This window comes from Lepidochelys kempii, chromosome 2 (genome assembly GCF_965140265.1).
Source record: "Lepidochelys kempii isolate rLepKem1 chromosome 2, rLepKem1.hap2, whole genome shotgun sequence".
Lineage (NCBI taxonomy): Eukaryota > Metazoa > Chordata > Testudines > Cheloniidae > Lepidochelys > Lepidochelys kempii.
The window spans coordinates 262,171,952-262,188,460 of NC_133257.1; the positions used below are offsets into that span (position 1 = coordinate 262,171,952).

A 16,509-nucleotide genomic window follows, 5' to 3' on the forward strand; every position below is an offset into this window, starting at 1 on the left:
TAAACCTTTTAAAATGTAATGACTAGTTACCGGTATTTATTTTTCTCCTACCTAGTATGTAAGATCAAGATGGCAGAGTTGGAGAATTACGTTTCAGTTAAATTTGTAAACAAGCGGTTTAGTGGTCATCCCATGTAAACTCAGCGGTTGTACCGTCTGACTGGAGAATTGCTAACATAGTTCCTATTTTTAAGAAAGGGAAAAAAAGTGATCTGGGTAACTACAGGCCTGCTAGTTTGACATCTGCAGTACGTGAGGTCTTGGAAAAAATTTTGAATGAGAAAGTCATTAAGGACATTGAGGTCAGTGGTAACTGGGACAAAATACAACATGGTTTTACAAAAGGTAGATCGTGCCAAACCAACCTGATCTCCTTCTTTGACAAGGTAACAGATTTTTTAGACAAAGGAAATGCAGTGGATCTAATTTACCTCTATTTCAGTAGATATGGTTCCACATGGGGAATTATTAGCTAAATTGGAAAAGATGGGGATCAATATGAAAATTGAAAGGTGGATAAGGAACTGGTTAAAGGGGAGACTACAACGGCTCATACTGAAAGGTGAACTGTCAGGCTGGAGGGAGGTTACTAGTGGAGTTCCTCCGGGATCAGTTTGGGGCCAATCTTATTTAATCTTTTTATTACTGACCTTGGCACAAAAAGTGGGAGAGTGCTAATAAAGTTTGTGGATGACACAAAGCTGGGAGGTATTGCCAATACAGAGCAGGACCAGGATATCATACAGGAAGATCTGGATGACCTTGTAAACTGCAGTAATAGTAATAGGATGAAATTTAATAGTGAAAAGTGCAAGGTCATGCATTTGGGGATTAACAACAAGAATTTTTGTTATACGCTGGGGACGCATCAGTTGAAAGTAACAGAGGAGAAGAAGGACCTCAGAGTATTGGTTGATCACAGGATGACTATGAGCCGCCAATGTGATATTGCCGTGAAAAAAGCTAATGCGGTCTTGGGATGCATCAGGCGAGGTATTTCCAGTAGAGCTAAGGAGGTGTTAGTACTGTTATACAAGGCACTGGTGAGACCTGGAATACTGTGTGCAGTTCTGGTCTCCCATGTTTAAGAAGGATGAATTCAAACTGGAACAGGTACAGAGAAGGGCTACTAGGATGATCCGAGGAATGGAAAACCTGCCTTATGAAAGGAGACTCAAGGAGCTTGGCTTGTTTAGCCTAACCAAAAGAAGGCTGAGGGGAGATAGGATTGCTCTCTATAAATATATCAGGGATGTTAGATGGGTGGGATCTGAGTTACTACAGAGAATTCTTTCCTGGGTGTCTGGCTGGCGAGTCTTGCCCACATGCTCAGGGTTTAGCTGATCGCCATATTTGGGGTCGAGAAGGAATTTTCTTCCAAGGCAGATTGGCAGAGGACTAGGGGTTTTTGCCTTCCTCTGCAGCATGGGGCACGGGTCACTTGCTTGAGGATTCTCTGCACCTTGAAGTCTTTAAACCACGATTTGAAGACTTCAGTAGCTCAGACATAGGTTAGGGGTTTGTTTCAGGAGTGGGTGGGTGCAATTTTGTGGCCTGCGTTGTGCAGGAGGTCGGACTAGACAATCATAACGGTCCCTTCTGACCTTAAAGTCTATGATTCTATGATCCCTGTCATCCATTTTTTTCCTCAAGCTGTTACTATGTTTAATCCTATGCAACTGAAATTCAGAATTTGAGTATGTGAATTTTGCCTGCTTTGGAGGTGAATGAGGCACACTGTACGAGAACAAGAGTTTTCATACAACTTTACCCATGTCCTTTTCTGTCCTTGTCTTCATACCTGCCAATCAAGAAGAAACTTGTTACTATTAATACACTCACTTACATATTCTCTTTTATTGGAGGATCTTGAAGCATCTAATAAACCTTCAGAAATTACCACATGCCTCTAAGGTATTTAACTAAAGTATTAGCCCCATTTTACACATGGCAAAGTTGAGGCACAGAGCGGGTACAGCCAACATTATCAAACTTTAGTACCCCAAATTAGGTGCCCAAGTCTATAATTAGGCTTCTAAGTGAAAGTGACCTGTTTTTCAGAGGTGCTAAGCAACTACAACTACCATTGACTCTGAAAATCAGAACATTTTCGTTTAGATGCCTGTTTTAGTTCCTAAAGTTTGACATAAGAGAGTTTTCCAAGCCTAGGCAGAAATTCCATGTCAGGACTAGGAATAGAATCTAGATCTCCTGACTCTCTCGAAAAAAACCTTCATGCATTATGCAAGCAAAGTGCTACCCTTTAAAACACAGATACTGGCAGTGTGCCACGCACATATTCAGCATCCTTTGGCTCTGCTGAACTATCTCACGAGAAAACCTTCGTTACGCTCTTGGCCACTCTGTTTACAAGTCTAATTCTGTACCTGCCCCACGTGAGAAACCCCATTAACAACATGTCTTGGAAGCAGTTGCAGAATGGGGATCTATATGAATTGGCTGGATTATGAACTAAACTAAGTCTAAGAATTTTTTAAAAAATCCTTTATTCTTAACCTTAAGTACAGCTCAATATTCAGATGTGAAATGGAGCTAAAGTCACATTGTTCCGAAGAAAACTATTACAAAATTAACGAGGAGTCTGCTGCGTTGTTTTTGTGGATACAGACTAACACAGCTACCCCTCTATTACAAAAGTAAAATTAAATATAAAATAGAGACACCAGGTGTTAGTTCAGAATACTGGGTCGGATTCTCCACCGCCTTGCTTCTTGTACAGCCACTTATACCACTGCAAATGAGTGCAAAGTGAGTGTAAAACACCATCAAATCAGAATTCATCACTCATTTACACCAGAAGAGGCATTTTACACTAAATCTGCACAGGTGTGATTACACACAGTTCCACGGGTGCGCGTGGCAGTGAAGAATTAGGAGAATTTAACCGTAGAAGCTTTGGCGGTGATACAGGCTTTAGCTCTGGTGGAGAACTGGACAATCTTCCTAATCAGAAAAGGAGGGAGAGGAAATCTGACTGGATTGGAGAGTGGTTTCCTGCAGTGAAAGGCAGGCCACTAGCTCACTGCATCATTTTGTCCCTGGAAATAGTGAGCTTTCAATAACCTCTTGCATTTAGCTTTCCGGAGCTAGACTCAGGATTTTAAACACTTGTAATCAAACAGAAGATTCCCTCTAGTTAAGGCTTCAGGCTGGGGCCAAACCTTTTAGTTGAATACTGGGGGACCTTCCCAAACAAACCAGCACCATGACTCACACACTTCCAGATCTTTGGAGAGCTCAGTCAGTCTCCCATCCGATCGGAAATGTGGGACTGAAGTGCAATACATTCTGTAAATCCATCTCAGTGAAATCTAGAGGACTCTTGTACACACTCTTCTGGCTTAACATACGCTGCCCTTGCTTACCCCAGCGTGGTCATTATAACATCTGTCACCATCATGCGCTCGCGGGTCAGAACTTCAGCCTCTTTCACTGCAAGATCAGAGTCTATAATCAGAGGGTCTTCGCCAAAAGAAGGTATTTGCTAAACACTGAGGGGCAGATTCCTCACCCTGCCAAACCCTGCCCTGGTACAGTGGAGATGGGGCCTGCAGCTCTGTCAAGGTTCCTCCCCCACTCTGAACTCTAGGGTACAGATGTGGGGACCTGCATGAAAAAACCTCCTAAGCTTATCTTTACCAGCTTAGGTCAAAACTTCCCCAAGGTACAAAATATTCCCCCCGTTGTCCTTGGACTGGCCGCTACCACCACCAAACTAATACTGGTTACTGGGGAAGAGCTGTTTGGACGCGTCTTTCCCCCCAAAATACTTCCCAAAACCCTGCACCCCACTTCCTGGACAAGGTTTGGTAAAAAGCCTCACCAATTTGCCTAGGTGACTGCAGACCCAGACCCTTGGATCTTAAGAACAATGAACAATCCTCCCAACACTTGCACCCCCCCCTTTCCTGGGAAATGTTGGATAAAAAGCCTCACCAATTTGCATAGGTGACCACAGACCCAAACCCTTGGATCTGAGAACAATGAAAAAGCATTCAGTTTTTACAAGAAGACTTTTAATAAAAAATAGAAGTAAATAGAAATAAAGAAATCCCCCCTGTAAAATCAGGATGGTAGATATCTTGCAGGGTAATTAGATTCAAAAACATAGAGAACCCCTCTAGGCAAAACCTTAAGTTACAAAAAAGATACACAGACAGAAATAGTTATTCTATTCAGCACAATTCTTTTCTCAGCCATTTAAAGAAATCATAATCTAACACATACCTAGCTAGATTACTTACTAAAAGTTCTAAGACTCCATTCCTGTTCTGTCCCTGGCAAGAGCAGCATACAGACAGACACAGACCCTTTGTTTCTCTCCCTCCTCCCAGCTTTTGAAAGTATCTTGTCTCCTCATTGGTCATTTTGGTCAGGTGCCAGCGAGGTTACCTTTAGCTTCTTAACCCTTTACAGGTGAGAGGAGCTTTCCCCTGGCCAGGAGGGATTTCAAAGGGGTCCACCCTTCCCTTTATATTTATGACAAGCTCTAAATTACATCAAGGCAGAATAAGGTTTGGTGGAGCAGAGCTCTTCCAGGCCCCTCCCTGCCTTGGCCATGCCCCACCCCCAGAATGCCCTTAACATGTCCCTTCCCTCCCCTCCTCTCACACCAGGGAGTGGGGGAGAGGAGGCTGACACAAGAGATGGTGGAGAATTTCTCTGCGCAGCAGAAATTCTCCACTCGCCTGCCTCAGGTGCTTTAAGGCATAGATGTGATGCAAAACAGACTTAGCAGAGTGAAGAATCCAGTGTTCCTAAAAAAGGTAATGTTTGGGGCCTGTTTTCTTCCTTTTTTTCCCCTCTTGATTATTCTTTAGTCTCTTGTTTTGTTTATGCAAAACCTTACCACACTTTTAATTTGACGCATGGACCAAAGCCCTAGACAGTAAACGTTATTCTTATATTAGGGGCATATAATCATTTTCTATCAAAAAAAGTAATAGAGATATACCGGAATCTCTGTGAAATGTATGTACTTGAGTTGTAGTTTGTTGAAATTCATTGTATTTTCACATTTGCTCTTCATTCAGCAATTATAGACATATTATAATGATGAGATACCATTCATCTACACTATATTATGTTTAATATTATAGGGAAAGTGTTTGTAATATTGCAAAAATTTACCATCCAGAACTTCTAGGGAGGCAGTGCAGATGGATTGTCCAGCCTTGTTAGTAGCAATGCAAGTGTAGGTTCCACTATATTCCTTTCCAACATCCAGCAGGATTAGACTGTGATGCATGTTGGAACTGGCGAGCTTGTAACCAGGAGTCTCTGGTTTGATCCACAGAACATCTTCATGAGATTCTTCTTTCAACCAGGTAATTGTGGGTGCTGGATGTCCTAAAGAAAAGAGCAATAACCTCTTTAATTGTCCCACTGGTGTTCCTCCCTTCTTAAAACCCTGTGTACTACATTGTGAGTGAATCCTACTTTCGACATGTTTGCTGATTCATTTCCAATAACAGTAATAAATCATAAATGAATACTTGCACTTCTAGAGCATCTTCCATCTAAGAACTTCAAAGCACTTTACAAAAATGAAAGATTAGCCCTCACAACACCCCTGTGAGATAAGAATGTGCTATTATCCCCATTTTATACATAGGAAAATTGATGCAACAAGAGTTACACGTCTTGGCTAGGAGCATCCAAAAGTCTGTTACAAAGATGGGAACAGAACCCAAATCTTCTGACTCCTGCAGTAGATAAGGCCTTCAAGATTTGGCCCAATGAGAAGACAGGATACACTGGGAAGCTCTGCAAATTAAGTAACACAGAAAGAAAGTTGTGTTTAAGCTCCATTTACCTTCAACCTTCACAGAGAAGGTGATACTTGCACCTTTCCTGACACTTTTATTGGTAAATCTCTCCAGGAACCTGGGTGGCACCAGCTGTTCTTGAGCATCTGAAAATTAAAAAGTTCATGATGAAGTGGTACAAGTGAGGCTAAGACTATTGAGAAGTTATTCGTAGTTCTATTATCACTGATTGTGCTGCTCCTCTCACCTGTTTCTGGCAGTTCTTCCTTCTCACCAGGACCTGTAACACAGAAAGACAAATCATCCCACTATGAAACTACATCTATAGAAAGGACAAATGTCTCCTTTCTGTGAATTGTGCACTCAAGCATGTGGTCAGGTGATATCAATGACTTACTCAATACAATATGGACTACACACAAATTACATTTTTATTAAAAATTGTTATTCATCTCTTTAGTAGAATATATCTAAAAGCCATTTTATAATATAAGTGACATGTACATGTACAGTAACTCTGCACAAGAGTGACTAAAATCTGTTTTAATCTTCTATTAATATATCATACATTTGAACAAAGATCATTTTGATAAATTACACCACAAAAACATTCGGCCATAAATTACTAACTCCATGAGTACTGATATTTATTAATAAATAAAGAAATTAATTAACCAAACATCATCATCAAAACACCACACTGGCTCTATACCTATCTGCTTCTACAATTGAGATAAACTCAACCCTTATTAAAAGTACTGCAGTATTCTGCAGTTATGGCCTCAGATATGGACCATATCACACCCTTAGTTTTTAAGCACAATTCCCCAGTGAAGGCATTAAGGACAATGGAGTTAGAATGCATGTGCAAGTAAGATCAGAATCAGGTAAACAGAGAGGTGATACGACTTCCCTTAAGAACACAGTGAAGATCCATGGAAGATTAGTCAGGAATAGAACACAGGTTGCCTGATTCTCAGTCCAGTGCTTTAAATACAAAACCATCCCTCTATCCTCAGTTTATGGCCCATTTTATTTTCCAGAATATCTTGCTGTCTATAGGCTTTATCAGGAAAAGTAAATATTTAAACCAGAGATAGCCACTGGCAGAAAGCACCAATAACTTACCTTTGACAACCAAACTGGCCGATGAATATGCAGAACCTGCAGAGTTGCTAATAAATACTGAGTATTGACCAGCATCCTCCTTAACGACATTGAGGATTTCGAGTGCATGAAATTGCTTCTTCTCAGTCTTCAGGATTCGGTCTGAGGCCTGTAATGGTTGCCCATCTTTGAACCAGTAAAGACGAGGTTCTGGGTACCCTACAAGAAGCAATGTAAGAAGGGGTGACTCACTATTTTGGAGCCTCTCAAACCAATCATACACTTCAGTGTAATCAAAGAAAGGTCCATTCTTACCAATGCTGTTTGTTCAAGGTTCTACAGTGTCCACTTGGAAACTAACCCACATACAGAGAGTAGTTTGATTCTGATATTTGTGAATGCTATTTAAGAATTAAAATTCTATTATGTACTTTTCAGATTCTAATTCTGCCCCATCACCTTGGTATCTGAGTGCCTTCCAGAGTTAGAACATTGATATTTGGATCTGATTTTCTACAAATACAAGGCCAAATCCTAAAATCCTTACTCAGGCAAAATTCAGACTGAAGTCACACTTTGCCTGCATGGGGACTTCGAGATTGGTCTCATGGCCATTTAAGCCAAAACAGTCCCCACTCTTTCCATGAGCAGGAGCAGAACAACCCAGTAAAAGTGCTCCAGGAAAGCACAGATGGGGGCAGTGACATCTCTGTAGTTTTTCTCCTTTATCCACACAGATGTTGTAGACGTTTCACTGTGAGGTCAGGGATACACACAGGTGGAATGGGTGGGCCAGTGGAGGGAGGGTCTAGGTCACAGAGGTGGGTTGGGTACACATCTACTGTGTAGGTCTTCTACAGATAAGGGACAGGAGATGGGACAACAAGAGATCCCAGAGCCGGGGCGGAGGCACTGGGCCTTTGTGTGGCTTTTGGGGAAATCTGCTGGTTCTGGGGGGACAAACGACCTTTCTGCTTTTTTGGGGGGAGGGGTAGGGATGGGATAACCCCCTTCCCCCCACACACACACTGATGGAAAGATCAAGAAGAAAGCACCATGATTTAGCAAGGCTTTCTGTCCCCTATATAGGCTTATCCCAAGTAGCAGACAATTTGGGCCTTAGCTACTGTCACTTGAACTAATCATTACATAGTACATCTACCCTGAAACACTAATGAAAGGCAGTGGTTCATATTTGTAAGCATTATTTTTAAAAACTAGCATGCCCACACTGTACTTTTCATTCCTGGCAACACAGCAATTAATGCATTTAGAGACTAGTTGATCTTCATGACCGAAAACCTAAAAAAAAAGAGTTATAGGACTAGATTTCCAGAAATGTGTGCATGCAATTAATCACTGAGGATATGACCACACAACTGAATACTTACTTTGCATGAACTATTGCCCAGTTAGGTGCTGGTCATCTATGCATACACACACTTGTGACTGCTATTTCAAATGTGCTATTTGAGTGCACAAATTACGAGCACAATTGCATGCAAAAGCATATGAGAAAACCTTGTCCACACACGTTCACAGATATCAAGATGGGACTGATGTAAATGTCATAGGTCCCCTTACCTTTGACCTTCAGGTGAAATTTAGCCAAAGATGCTCCAGGGGCCACGTGAATATCATGAAGCTCATCTAGGATTTGAGGCAGCTGCTCCTCTTCTGTGGTGGATTCTACTCCCTCTTGTTCTCGGCTAGGTATAGATTAGAGTCGGAAAGAAAGGAGGAGTTGGCATATTCCATTTTAGGCTCTACAGAGGAATGCACTCTAGTAGGCACAGACTCTTCTTCGACTCCCCCCAGGCATGATCCCTTCTGCCCGATCTCCTCCAACCTACCCCTGTCCCAGTCTTTTCTCTTTTCCACCGAGGGCCCACCCTCCCAGCCACATTCTCCTCAAGCTTCTCATCCTAGTCCCAGTCTCCTTGTACAGTCAGTCTATGTTATCTCCTTCCTGACTCCTCATCCAATCTGTTTCTCTCTTCCACCCTGCCTCCAGATGCCTCCCCCTTTCTCCACCCCACTGGCTCCCAGTCCTAATCTTCCTCTCCAAGCTCTTCAGCTAATCTCAGGGTCAGCCCTTTGGCTCCTTATCCCAGTCTCCTTCCCCAGCCACTCCCAGTCTCCCCCACCCCAACTTCCAGTCCCCTCCCTCCTTCTACACTCCTTGTACCAATCTACTCTCCCCAAAACAAGTCCAACTCTTGTCCTCACTGCATTCAAATCAGGCAGCTTCCTCCTCCACACCACCTGGGCCCATCAGGGGGGTCATTTAGAACATAGGAGAGACAGTCTTGCGGTTTTCAATTCAGGTGCCCAGACCCAACATGACCCACAGCAGCCTAGGGCCCAAGTATGGATGGAATCTTTATTGGCTTTAGCTGGTAAATTCCAAGGAGTCTCTCTTGAGCCTGTGTGAACTGGGATTTTTCAAAGGCTTATCAATTGGTCAAATTTGGGTAGATTTTCATGAGGACTGCAAAAGACACATCCCTGACAAAAGGGAAACACCCCACCCTCTGCCAAATTTCAAGTTCCTGCTTCGAATCATGGGAACACTAGAGCTTTTAAAAACAAAGGTAGTCAGAATTTTTTTAACATCATCAAAACAACACCCCCCCAAGCCCCATTCTCAGAAATGACAGAACCATTTTGGCTGCAATTTGGGGGGGGGGGGGAAGAATCAGGCTGAGCAGACATTTAGGACTCAAAAATTTTAGCCCAAACGATAAAAGTTTGGTAGAGTCATAAGCAGCTGAAAACAGGGTCTTATAATGGGAATTGGTGGGCAACCTGAAAAACAGGCAGTGTTAACAGCCCCATTCACAATACAAGCTTTTTATCTGTACATCTCAAAGTGTTTTACAAAGGTGGGAAAGCAGCGTTATCCCCACTTCATAGATGAGGAACCTATGGCACAGAAGTTAAGGAAACTGCCTGAGGTCACACAGCAGATCAGTGCCAAAACAGGAAACAGAACGCCAGGATTCCAGCCATTCTACATGTGGCTGAAAAGTAAAATCAGACATGCGTTAAATCCCATCGAAAACAATTGGCTAAAATCTCAATGATACACCCGGCACTGCTGAGAGGTTGGGGACAAAGAGGACTCTAAGGTATAAAGGTGATTCTGGATTGGATCTCAGGAACAGTCAGAGCCATCTCGGTCCCTGGTATAATTTAGAGAAGCCATGAGCACCCAGCTACCAATGACCCCTAATGGTCATTCCTGAAGGCAGTGCAGCAGTTTCAGCTTCACTTTCTTTTCCTGGCCACTCCCAGTCCCAGACTGAGGAGTTCATTACACCAGGAAGGAATTCCCATGGGGCTGAAGCAGCCAGGCTGCTGGCTGTTTTGCACTGAGGGAGCAGCACAAAGCAGACACAAGAGGGCTGATATTTCACTGTAACCAAGCCCACTATAAGCAGGTAGCACTGACATGAAATTACATTCACAGATTACACAGCCTTTGCTTTACCACTGTAATGATTGTCGTTGTCTGATTCCCACTGAACCCATCTAAATCCAAACACTCATGAATAAAAATGAGCATTGTGCCATGTTTTCCAGTCACCGCGGCTCTGTCATTCATATTTTACCTTGAGAGATATCCTTTGGCACTGTAATATGAAGATGTCTCTGTCGCGTCTGCTGCTGTATCATAATCAGTACTGGTCACTGATAAAGGAAAAATGGAAATTCTCCATGATCCACACTTTGTAACCACTGCTGTTCGTAACAGTTACAGCTAAAGGTCCTTGCAGGATCTGAAATTTCATTATTGGGAGCAGCAGCCTCCGTGATTCCCCTTCTTAATACTCATTCATCTCCCCCATTTGACCTGATGCCCCCTCCAGACAAAGGACAGCTAGATGTGTCTCCCTTTGAGCCCCACCAATGCTACTGCAAGAGCCAGCCAGAGGGCATTGCAAGAGAGAAGCCACACACGTTTTTCCCCAGGAGTGAGTGTGCTGTCTCCGTAAGGCTTACAGCCTTCGTGGAGAGAGAGGGAGCTGGGAACTCAATCTCAGATCGCAATGCACTGGGTATGGCCCTATGGTGCATTTCTCATGTGAGATTTCTCCGACCATGGGGAATGAATGTGCTATGCTCAGCAACTAACTAATACAGTTACACTGGTGACAACGTTGCCAAAAGCTGCATCACCCTCAAACATGGGTCATGATAATGGGAGAAAATACACCCCACAAAATCATTAAGCTTACGGCTACTTCATCTACATTTTAATTAACAAATGATTTTCCTGCCAATGAGATTCACTTATTCAGATCAGCCAGAATAAATATGCATCTTTATTCAACACCCATTCACACTCCCCTACTAATATTATGCATAATATTATAACAAATGTGCAAATATGCATCTTATTCAAATACCACTCACACGCCCCATTAATATTATAAAACATTTTGTTTCATAATATTCAGTCTTTTCAATCATTCCTCAAGACTCACAGTCCACTCGCAGCTCCGCCTTGCTTGAAGAAACTCCCATGTTGTTTTCAGCAAGGCAGCGGTAGACACCCATGTCAGTAGGAACCACGGCGGTGATGATCAGTTGGTGGCACCCTTCCTGGTCCTCGTTGATCATATAATGGTCATCTTCTTCGATAACTTTCCCATCCTTGAACCAGCGCACCGTGGGTAAAGGTTTGCCAATAACAACACAGTCAAAGCTGACTGGGTAGCCGTCTTGCACCTCTTGGTTTTGAAGCTCAGTTATGAACATGGGAGCTGAATATGGTACAGTTGGAAGAGAGAAAAGGAAACAACCAGCTGTGTTAATTGGTAAAGATGCACTTCAAGAACGCTGCTGTGCGGTGTGTCAGAGGAAGGGACTTGCAGTGATGCTGATTGGCACATTTTAAAATAATAGAGAAGTGCCCTTCCTCCATAATATAAACAGTGAAGGAGTAGCCTAGGTTGGGTATTTTCCAGTGAAATGTTTTTTCATCAGCAAATGCCACTTCCTCAAAACCAAAACTTTTTGTGTGAAAGGGTCAGTTTTGACATGTTTTATGACTTGGAAAATGTTTGAATTGTTTTGAATGGTTTAGTTTCAACATTTTCAAAAAGACAAATTCCAGTTTTTCAATTCTAAATGGCGTTTTGTTTCAAAATGTCAGTTAATTCTAGTAAAAAAAATTGAAAATGGTCAAAATCGAAACAAAATGTTTTGAAATTATCAAAACAAAACATTCCAAAATCATTGAAAGAAAATATTTAGATTGAACCAAAAGGATTTTTTCCCCTGATTTCCAGTTCATAAAAATTTTCAAATATTTTGGCTTTTTGCCCCAGTTCAGGACTGGAAAATGTTTTGATATCTTGAAATCTTCAAGGAATGGGAAAACCGCTTTCCACCCCTTCCTTTCCCAACTCTACTCAGTAGAATTTGCCTTATAAAAAGGACTAATTTATTCTCCAAGAGCTGTTCCAGACACTGCAGCATCACCACGGTAAAGTAAGGCTTGGGTCAAGTCCCTCCCTCTGTAAAACGGGGCTGAGAATGCTTTCCTATCCCAAAGGGCTGTTCTCAGAACTGCTTAGTTAACTGATGCTTTCAAAGCATTGTATGAAAGCGATTGTGTGTTTTGTTATTAGGGTGAGTAAAATTTTTTCCCTCAAAACATTTTTACAATGCAAAAAGGATTGGAAATGGAAATTTTAGTAAAAGATAAAAATTTCTGTTTTCAGGTTTTCAAACCCCCAAACTTTAAAGAAAATTGTTGTGGTGAAAAATAATTTCCAAGTGAGCTCTAAATATGATTATTAAATAAGAACCTAGCAGGCCTTGCTAACCTGTGTCGGAAGTCAGTAAAGGTGGTGGAGGTCTTTTCACCAAGGGTTGAATCTGCCCTGGAGCAGGAGATGCTGCTTTCCCTATGCGAAGCTCTATTTTTTTAAGGCCTTGGTCCAGGATGTCAATCTCGACTGGGATACCCAGTGCAGCAAACATCTCTCTGAACCGGCCGGCTGCTGTTTTTGCTTCCGCCAAGATTTCAAACTTGATGTAGATGTATTGATCATCCTCGCGATACGTCTGGTGATCTACCACCTCCACCTCCCCTTCATCCGCGCTGACAAAGAGTTCCTCCTCCACATCAGACATTTCCGTTGAGATCTTGGACTTGAAGAGCTTGTGAAGCCTCCTTCCCGCTTTACGGAACGCATCATCCAGTTCGCTGCCAGAAGAGCTCTCTGTTTCACTATCAGTGAGGCGTTTCACTTGCTTGTGCTTACGAAGACCATCCGGTGCCCGGGTACCAACCACCACCTTAGCACTCTGGGAAACCTTGCCAAACTTATTAGATGCCTCACAGGTATATTTTCCCGTGTCTTTCATGTCCAGGCCAGTGATAATCAAGGAGCAAGTTCCATCACTGTAATTGTCTATATGATAATGGCGCCCATCTGAAAGTTCCTCATCGTCTTTCAGCCAACGGATCTTCATATCAGTTTTGCTGAGAGCCACACACTCAAGGTGGAGAGTGCCTCCTGGCTCACCACAAAAATCTTTGAGGGTATCACCAAACACGGGACATTCCTGCTGTTTGATCTCCTTCCTCACTTTGTAGCCTTTGAAAGCAGCCTGAATTTTCACAGCTGCTTTGTTCATGGAAGGATCATCTAAATCTTCCATGATTTCTGGTTCAGCAGGCTTGGCAGGGAGTGCAGATTCACTAGTCTCGACGCCCGACTGATCCCAGTGTTTCCAGAATTTACTGGTGGAGACCGTCTGAACCTTGCTACCAATGCTAACAGTAGATTTCCCGGCCTTTTTAAGGTAGTTAACTAGTGAAGGCGTCCCAGCCCTAGACTCATCGTCTGAGCTTGTGAAAGAGAAGTCTGCTTCTCCAGTTTTAGTCAGCTCATCACAGGTGGAGTATTCTTCTGAATAATAATGAGACTCCACTTCTTCCTTCTTCAGCTTATGAAGTTTATCATCCTCTTCTGGCACTTCACTGATGGAATCCAGGGTTGGCTCCCTGCTCATTCTTCGCTTCTTGGCAATAGCCTCCCACAGGAGGTGAAGGTCCCCCTCCTGAGCAGCTTCGGGTGGCAAGCTGGGCTGGAGATGTCCATCCACCATCTCTTCAAGTTGAATCACGTCACGTGCTTCCTGGGCTGCCTCTTTTGGCAGTGCCACTGTGGGAACTAATTGGGATTCAGTTAGTAAGATGGTAAGAAGGAGCATGTGAATAAGGCAAGAGAAATCACCTGAAAATGTTACTCCAAATCCAGGCAGTAAAATATCACTGAAATTAAAATTAACCACTGCATAAAGCACAAATCACACACGTTAGAAAGAAAATATGGCCAGTCCTTGAACAAATTCCTCCCCCTCCCCCATGCATAAAAGTGATGGGCCAAATCCTGCCTTTGTTTGTTTATGCATCCCCCAATGTCTGACTCAGCTTCTTATATGCAGTCACTTTATGAAACTGAAAGCTGTCTAGCTTTCTGCTGAACATACTCCATGGAAACAATGCCCCACAGAACCTGCAGTGAAGACCATAGGAGGTGGTAATAACATCAGAATGGCCATACAGGATCAGATCAATGGTCCATCTAGCCCAGTATCCTGTCTTCCACCAGTGGCCAGTGCCAGATGCTTTAGAGAGAATGACCAGAATAGGGCAATTTATCAATGATACATCCCCTGTTGTCCATTCCCAGCTTCTGGCAGCCAGAGGTTTAGGGACACCCAGAGCATGGGGCTGTGTGCCTGATCAACCTGGCTAATAGCCATTGATGGACCTATCCTCCATGAACTTATCTAATCCTTTTTTGAACCCAGTTATATTTTTGGCCTTCACAACATCCCCTGGCAATGAGCTCCACATGTTGACTGTGTGTGTTGTGAGGAAAAAGTACTTCCTTATGTTTGTTTTATGTTACATCCTGGATCAACCTGCAGATGATCAGTGAAAACATGTATTGTAAGAACACAACGATTCTCACTGGAGAATTTGAGAGGAAGTCATACATTCTTCACCTGGCTCTACTTTATGCATTTGTCTGAGGGCGCAGAAAAAATATTTTCAGCCCAAAAGGTTTTGTAAACACTATTTTTACCTACATTATCTGTTTTCAGCTTTACTAATGCCATTAGGAAAGTGTAGCATTTTTTAAGAGGTGCCCTGGCACTGAATGGGGAAAGTCTAAATTGCAATGTAAGAACTCTGCCTCTTTGCCTCAGAGTTGCAGCAGCCAGTCCCAGAGGAGATCCAGGCCCTGTGCTCTCTCTCTTTAAGTTTGCTTTCTCAAACTATTTTTCCTAACAGGAAAGTAATTCAGAATGAAAGCATATGGTTGCCTCTTGTGTAGGGAATAAATACACTTACTTTGACTTTGATTTCCCTCCCTCTTGAGGAATCCAGTAAACTCAATTTTAATTCTTTCCCACCATCCTTGGTCTCAAGTGAGGATGTGGTAAAAAAGCATTTGAGAAATTTTCTAGTGTGGTGAACACCATTTTTCTTATAGTGTTTTAATTTACCCACAGCTTATCTGATTAAGCTAGTTTTTGTGAAACAATTCTCTTCCTTGCATTGAGAATCCTCTCTTATCCATTGGATTGCACTGAGAGCTCTATCTCTGCATGGAAAAGAGCTAGAGACTTATTTTCTTTCTTTAAACGAAAGCTTACCAGTAGGTCTCCAGTAGTCATCTGGTGACCCTTTTTATGGCTGTGGGAGCCAATGAGACACTTGGACATCACCATTTAAAATATTAATGACTTACAATTAGAGTTTAATCAACAGTCTTGAGCACTAGGATGTGGCTATATTACTCCAGTGAACTAAAATGTCTCACTTCTGTTTTTGTGTGTGTTTTGGTTTTACTCTTCCCTATAAAGTGGCAACAAAGTTTTGGACTCTGGTGAATGTGTCCATTTTTAAATGTATCATTGATAAGGAAATTCTTGTCTGATCACTTCAAAACCCATAGACAAATTGTATCTCGACAACAGACATGATGTCCTAATTTTGAGGCTTATACGTCTTTGCTTGTGGATTTGCATGAGGAGAAATATTGAGTTTATAATGCAAACTGAATTCCCAATATTAACAATGGAGAGGCTATTGAGTGTCCTTAATCTGAACTAATAAAATCTCTTAGATACACATTTTCTGTACCTTCAAGAGACAGAAGGGCAGAGGATCTGACATCGGGAGAGATCATGCAGGTGTACAATCCTTGATCCTCAGGTTTAAACGCACGAATAATGAGTATCTGCTTCTTGCCATCAGACTTTATTTCATATCTCCCTCCAGGCTGTAGTTGTTCTTTTCCTTTGACCCAGATTGCCTCTTGGGTCTCTCTTGAAAATTCACACTCCAGGACAGCCACCTCCCCTTCCAAGACTGACTTGCCTTCTAAGGGACGAGTGACTGTAAATGGAGGCTCTGCAATTATAAAAATTAGGGCATTAAAATAAATGAATGCACCCGTCTGCTGTATGGACCCCAAAACGGGTGGAAATTAGAGCCTGTGAAGCATCCAAGCTTTGAATTTTGGTGTTTTAAAATTTTTGTTCAACTGCTGCAGCCAATCATTGGAAGGTAAATGGA

At 42.4% G+C, this 16,509-nt stretch overlaps 1 protein-coding gene across 1 annotated transcript in view; it reads right to left on the minus strand.

The window, feature by feature from the left end:
• Positions 1 to 16,509, minus strand: part of OBSCN (obscurin, cytoskeletal calmodulin and titin-interacting RhoGEF) — a 291,804-nt gene that overhangs the window by 99,405 nt on the left and 175,890 nt on the right. Inside the window, exons 64-75 of the mRNA XM_073329682.1 lie at positions 16,075 to 16,344; positions 13,677 to 14,089; positions 12,734 to 13,631; positions 11,387 to 11,665; positions 10,511 to 10,589; positions 8,481 to 8,605; positions 6,918 to 7,115; positions 6,037 to 6,069; positions 5,837 to 5,935; positions 5,152 to 5,370; positions 3,387 to 3,453; positions 1,772 to 1,801 (exon numbers count right to left, since the gene is read on the minus strand). Of these exons, the coding sequence (XP_073185783.1) occupies positions 1,772 to 1,801; positions 3,387 to 3,453; positions 5,152 to 5,370; positions 5,837 to 5,935; positions 6,037 to 6,069; positions 6,918 to 7,115; positions 8,481 to 8,605; positions 10,511 to 10,589; positions 11,387 to 11,665; positions 12,734 to 13,631; positions 13,677 to 14,089; positions 16,075 to 16,344 (2,710 nt within the window). The remainder of the gene's footprint in view (positions 1 to 1,771; positions 1,802 to 3,386; positions 3,454 to 5,151; positions 5,371 to 5,836; positions 5,936 to 6,036; positions 6,070 to 6,917; positions 7,116 to 8,480; positions 8,606 to 10,510; positions 10,590 to 11,386; positions 11,666 to 12,733; positions 13,632 to 13,676; positions 14,090 to 16,074; positions 16,345 to 16,509) is intronic.